Raw genomic sequence first — 6085 nt, 5'->3', positions numbered from 1 at the left:
AACACTTTTTATATGTGCTCCATCCAACGTTTCGAATTGTATTAATTATTTATCAAGGAACTAAAATTTAATACAGAAGCATAAAACATATTTTCTCATTATTATTATTCACATTAATTACTTACTCGGACATTCGTGTTATTGTCCAAAACAGATGCAATTCTAAAGCGTTCATCACTCGCCGGAATTCTGGTTTAATTTTCAGGCAAAAATCAGCTAATTGGTTTGGAAAAAAATCTTCAAGTGTTTTTTTCTGGATTTTTGTTGAGTTACTCCCGGGATTTGACCAAATTAGAACCCATTTTTTTCACCGAAAATTCACAGAAGTTGTATTTTGTCAACACAATAAATAAACTTTTGTTCTACAAAAACCTTATTGATAGAAAATATTTAATTTATGAAACAAAATAGTTTGAATCAATCATGCATCTTTGTTTCATTTAAGGCTACGTATTTTTTAGAACGAAAAAAATAACCTATAGTATTACCTATAGTTTGTTTTTTTATTAGTTTCGTGGATTTCCGAACACCTGGAACCGTGGCCAACGTTGCTGAAAGCTCCGCGTTTTGCTGCAGATCGAACAGTGGCTCGGAGAAGTTCCGGCACATCGAGAAGGATTTCATGTTCGGTTGGACACTGATTAGAAGCTTCAAGAAAAATTTCCCCAACGAAATAGTCATCTTGATAATTTTAGTGTTCTGAAACGAGTTTCTATCAACTAGCAAGAAAATCTCGAAAAACTGAAGCAGCATTCTGGACCTGGGATTAGTTTTCGAGGTTTTGGCATTATCTCTGAGTCAAGATTGTTACTCTTGAATAATGATCAAAATTTGATTAAAAATTTCAAAGTTTGAGTTTAGGGTAGAATACTTCGCTTGATTTTCTGGACCATCATGGGGGAGGGGGAGATTTCATCCCAACCCCCGCCCCCTCCTCCCCCCCACTTCTTTCCTACGGTCATGCCTTGATATCAAATACTCAAAGACTTTCTTTAATGATGTCAGAAATAGTTGTAATCTTAACGATCCAAATTTCAAAAAATTGAAACATTTTTTTTAAAGGGTTGTATCTCTGAGAATAGAAAATATCTTGGCAAGATCTGAATCCATAGCCCACAGGTACAGATGGCTTGCCAAACCAGATATTTCTTAGCGAACTTTGACAGTTTCATATGCTTGAAAATATCTGCTACCTTTCCCCTTCCTTTTGCCGTATAAAACTCCTGTCCCGGAAGCTGCTTGTAGTCGGCTTTGACGTAGGTTTCGTCGTCCATTACCACGCAGTCAAACTTCGTCAGCATCGTCGTGTACAGCCTCCGGGATCGCGCTTTGGCCGTTGTATTTTGTTTATCATCGCGATTTGGAGTCACTACCTTCTTGTAAGTCGATAGTCCGGCTCGTTTTTTGGCTCGATGTACGGTTGTAGACGATACACCCAGCTGATTTGCGGCATCTTGAAGAGAGAGGTTAGGGTTTCGCTTGAAACTACCGGCAACTCTCTTTGTCGTCTACGCGGCTTCCGGTTTTCGATTTCCTCCCGATCTAGACTTCCTGACTGTCGACAAACGTTCCCCAAACATTTTAATAACATTTGTAACGGTTGATTTGGCAATTTTTAGCGATTTTTCCAGCTTTGCGTGTGAGTAGCTCGGATTTTCGCGATGCGCGAGCAAAATTTTCTTGGACGGCATTTTGACAACTGAAGAGTGAATTCCAAAATCAAAATAGGAGCAACATTCTATACACGCACACCTTCAAAATGAGGGGTGTTCAGGTTTTTTAAATGCAAAATTGAAAGAAATACGCCAAGTTGATATTGACAAAATTTTGACCGTATCACCCTTCAATGTGAATTCTGTTCTTGTTCTTAATTCTCTTATCCAGATTTAAGAATCTGAATAACAAATTGAAATTCAATTCAGTTTCAAAGTTGAGAATCGTGAGCAAGATTGAGAATTGAAATCAAGAATTTAGGTTTGTCCTGGAAATTCGTTTCTCGAATTCTATTTCCTTCCCATTTTCATTTACTTCAAAATATATCACTGTATTTCTACTTGTTCCAAGGAACACACTTTATTGCAATAAATCAAAATTACACATTATTCAATTTCAAACTTTATTGTTTCAAATAATATTATCAACTTATATGTATGTGATGTTTCAGAAAAGTTTTTCAACTTTCCTGGACTTATATTCGAATTTAATAGATCTTTAATATTATTTCTTTGAAAAAAAAGAACCTGCCAAAACTCAATTTAAGAACGTTGGTGTTTAATTATTGCTTACAAATTTTAACATCCAGCTGTACTGCCGCTATTCGCAAGACTGTCCCATATGCAATTTCGTCATTTTTAAGTTTATCTCAAAAATCGTTCAAATACAGTTAGTTCTTCAATTTAGACTAAAAGCTTTCATAACTTTGTTCTCAACATATATGAAAAAAATACCAAGTCATGTCTGTCCCATATGAAATATACCCGCAAAGCTGTCCCATATGTCTATTTATACAGAATGCTTCAAAATTGCTCCTCTAATTTACGTTAATTTTACAAATATTCATACAATGTGTGCGACAAAATAAGCATTCATTGAAATTGCGAAAGTTAGACTAGATAAAACAGTACAGTAAAGTTAAAAATAACAATCTCCATAATTTTTACAAGCTAAGTTTAGCCTCATGGGTAAATTTCATCGAACTGTTTTTTTTTTAAATTTCGCATGAAGCTTATTGAATTGTTCTTTGTAAAACATGGAAAATAGTCAGCTACAAAGCCATTTTTTTAGGTTTTTGTCATGCTGTTACTTGCTGCTTGGACTTTCATAAAACCTATGAACAAAAATACGCGTACCTGGTAGCACACGCTTAAGTCATATTGAATTGATTTTTCTCATCAAATATTTGCAGCCAAGATACATTGCTGTTTCTGATTCAGCATTAATTTAATTTGAAGGTATTTATAGTCTTTCTAAAAAGATAATCGAACGAAAAACTTTCCAAAATATGATGGTACAGGTATTTTTATTCATGGAACGTTGTTATTCATTTTATTTTAGACCCACTTAATTCTTACGATAAACTTTCTTTATCTTTGACTATCTAAACATGTCATAAACATCATTTCAAACTTATTTTTATCAGTAAACAACCAGTAAAGTGAATAATACCGCGCAGATAGAGAGAATCAAATGATCAACTGACAAAAGAAAAGCCAAATATGAGACAGCTTTGCGGATATATTTTATCCGCATGCGAAATATACTCGCAAGGCTGTCCCATCATTATTTTCTCCTCTACATCAACAACTTCCAATTCAAAAACACATTGGACGAAATTATAAAAAAAATATCTTAATATCTGTGAAGAAAGAAATAGAAAAGGTAAAGTTTCAACCGAGAAATCCACGAAAGTTTATAAAAATCTTTAAAGCCGTTTTTCTCGGTTCGTTGTTTTTGCATATGGGACAGACTTGCCGGCAGCGGCAGTGTAAGTATTTATTGATTTTTTTTTTAAATCCAACTTGTTCAGTGAAAACACAAAAGAACAGCATTTTTTGTGGCTATGTTTTAATAACTGGTTTTGGAAGATTTCGGCGTTTTTTTTTTTTTTTAATTACTTATTTTTATTTAAGAGCTTTAACACTAGGGTTATGTTTACATATTAAGTGATATGCACATTTGCTTGCATCTTTAGTGGAGTTGTTCAATTTTTACATTTTTTTTTAAATTTGTGACCTTGTGGCATCTCAGGATGCTTTCTTGAATGCTATGCATTTCGGCGTCCTAAAATCGAAGCATATGATTCGATTCAGATTTTGACTGTCATTTGGTAAAGTCTCTGATAATTTGGGGTTTAGTTCTTCATTTAGTTTCTCCTGTTCATAGATTGTCATCATCCAAGGAAAGTAAACGACACATTTCATGTTTATTAATATTATTTATTTGACTACATTATTTAATCGATAAGAGTAGTTGCGGGCGTCCCCACAACAATAACACAGAGTTACACAGTAAGATTGGGGGAATCATTTGATGCGTTTATTTTTGGGGGCTAAGTAGATTTGCATGCATGCATGTTGCGTTTTTTTTTTTCTTCAAACATCCTACGTTTTACTGAGGCAACATCGTCGTAACATATGTATAGGTATGCTTTTATGGTTTTTTTATATCATCGATTGGAGTATGTGGTGTATGTTTTTTTGTTTCGATAAAAAAATGTTGCTTTCGAAAAAAGAACGGTTCTCCCACAAAAGGTGGAACCCGGTGCTGGTTTTAGTTTTCCTATTTTTCATAATTCATTCCTTGAGTAGGTTGTGGTTTAGTGTTAAGAATATTTAGAAAAAGTAATGGTGATGGTTCTTTGCTTTAGTGAGATTTTCTTTTTAGATTCGGGTAACGAAAAAATTCCTGGTGCGGAAAGTGATGTATCAGTTTGCGTGATGATTTTTTTTTCTAAGAGTTTGAGATTACAGTTTATTTAATCGTACTTTGAGTGACAGATTCGGTGTGATGTTCAAGAAAGACTAAAATATGTGTGTCATAAATAGTCATAACAAGAAAAATTATCCACCTTCGGTGATTTTAATGCTATATGAAAACATTTCTTTTCGAAAAGGGTTTTAAAGAATCTTTTTAGCTTAACTAATTAATTAACAACAGATTTAATGATTTTAAAGGGTTCTAAGGATCCTAACACTACTTTATGCGTAATAACAACTGAACTTTTTACAAGAAGACATCGGAAAAATGAATAGATTGTGACTTAAACTCAGCTAGAATATGACTAGTGTGAAATGTTTTGTGGATGTTGTTCTTAGTTTATTTGTTTAAATTTTATTGAACATATAAAGTCAGCATATAGACAGTTTTCTTAGCTATAAGAGTAGTCATCACCTTTTTTTTTTGTTGCGTCTTGGTGTTGTTTTTCAATTTACTTAAACTAAATGACACTACACTATGAGGGATAACATCGAACAAACACATGCTCTATTGAAATCTTACTGTAAAGTGTAATTTGAAACAGTTTCATGTTCGGTTGCAGTCTTGAGTAGAGATTTTTATCTGTAGGCTTTTGTCAAATTTTATTGAGACACACTAGAATAGTTTGTGGCTTGAGCTATCGGTAGACAGTAACTGGTTAGGTAATGGAAAGATTTGAGCAGCATCGTAGCGTTCGTGGATATCTAAGCTATAATTTCTACAGTATTATTACTAACTAAATGAGATTTTGAGGTGTTTCTCAACACCGGTCACATTCCGGAACAAAGAAGCTGCTTCTTGATATTCACAGAAAGCAGAAGAAATAATGAACAAATATGGAGAATATACACAACGAGTCCTCCGACGACAGGCGGGGACACCAAGATAAACTGAAACTAAGTTATGCGAGGTAAGTTCCAATTTGAAATTTTACTTAGCAAGTCTCGGCAGGATCGCCAACTGGGTGACGGTCTGCTCGAACTGCTCGAAATTTCGTAGAGTAAGATTTTTACTGGCTTTTTTGTAGTTGCGATTATAACAATTGTATGCAATTGTACATGAATGTTTACACCTAAAACATGTGCGGCCTGAGCCGACAGCCAACAATACGATAATACATTTCCGAATAAATTATTTTACAGCAGCGATTCTGAAAAGCTGAAATAAGAGAAAGATTCTCCTTTTTTTAGAAGAAACCTCTCGAAAATTGGAACCAAATGAGAAGATGCCAACCGTTTTCAGTTTATTTTGATTGTTTGACTATTGTAAAACGTTTATAAAACTGTGCGTTATTTGTAACTTTGTTTTTTAAATCCTCTCCAAAGAAAGAATGAGTCTTCAGTGAAAAACTTCCTAAGCGGTGCTCGAATTGTTCGGCGCTCCGCTAATGGCACTGAACAAGGCTAGACTGTGCCGATGTGCGTTATTATTGCTATCGTCCAGCGGGTACAGGAACTCGCCCAAGAGATCTCCCAGCGCCTGGCACAGGCTCTCATAGTTTTCCTTCAGAACACAGTGGTATTCCCGTTGATCCGCCGAGATAACGTTCGCGTTGATCTGCAACGCCGTGTAGCAAATGCGAGTGAAATCACTACAAAAAAAAACTGTT

At 34.7% G+C, this 6085-nt stretch overlaps 1 protein-coding gene across 4 annotated transcripts in view; it reads right to left on the bottom strand.

The window, feature by feature from the left end:
* Positions 1-3914: 3914 nt before the first annotated feature.
* LOC129749082 (dedicator of cytokinesis protein 9) overlaps positions 3915-6085 on the bottom strand; it is a 291520-nt gene continuing 289349 nt past the window's right edge. For all 4 annotated transcript variants that reach the window (XM_055743930.1, XM_055743931.1, XM_055743932.1 and 1 more), the window contains exon 12: positions 3915-6067. In XM_055743930.1, the coding sequence (XP_055599905.1) occupies positions 5830-6067 (238 nt within the window). In that variant the 3' untranslated portion in view covers positions 3915-5829. The remainder of the gene's footprint in view (positions 6068-6085) is intronic.

This window comes from Uranotaenia lowii, chromosome 2 (assembly GCF_029784155.1).
Source record: "Uranotaenia lowii strain MFRU-FL chromosome 2, ASM2978415v1, whole genome shotgun sequence".
NCBI lineage: Eukaryota > Metazoa > Arthropoda > Insecta > Diptera > Culicidae > Uranotaenia > Uranotaenia lowii.
Note: the sequence above shows the minus strand (reverse complement) of the source record. Positions and strands in the feature narration are given on the sequence as shown.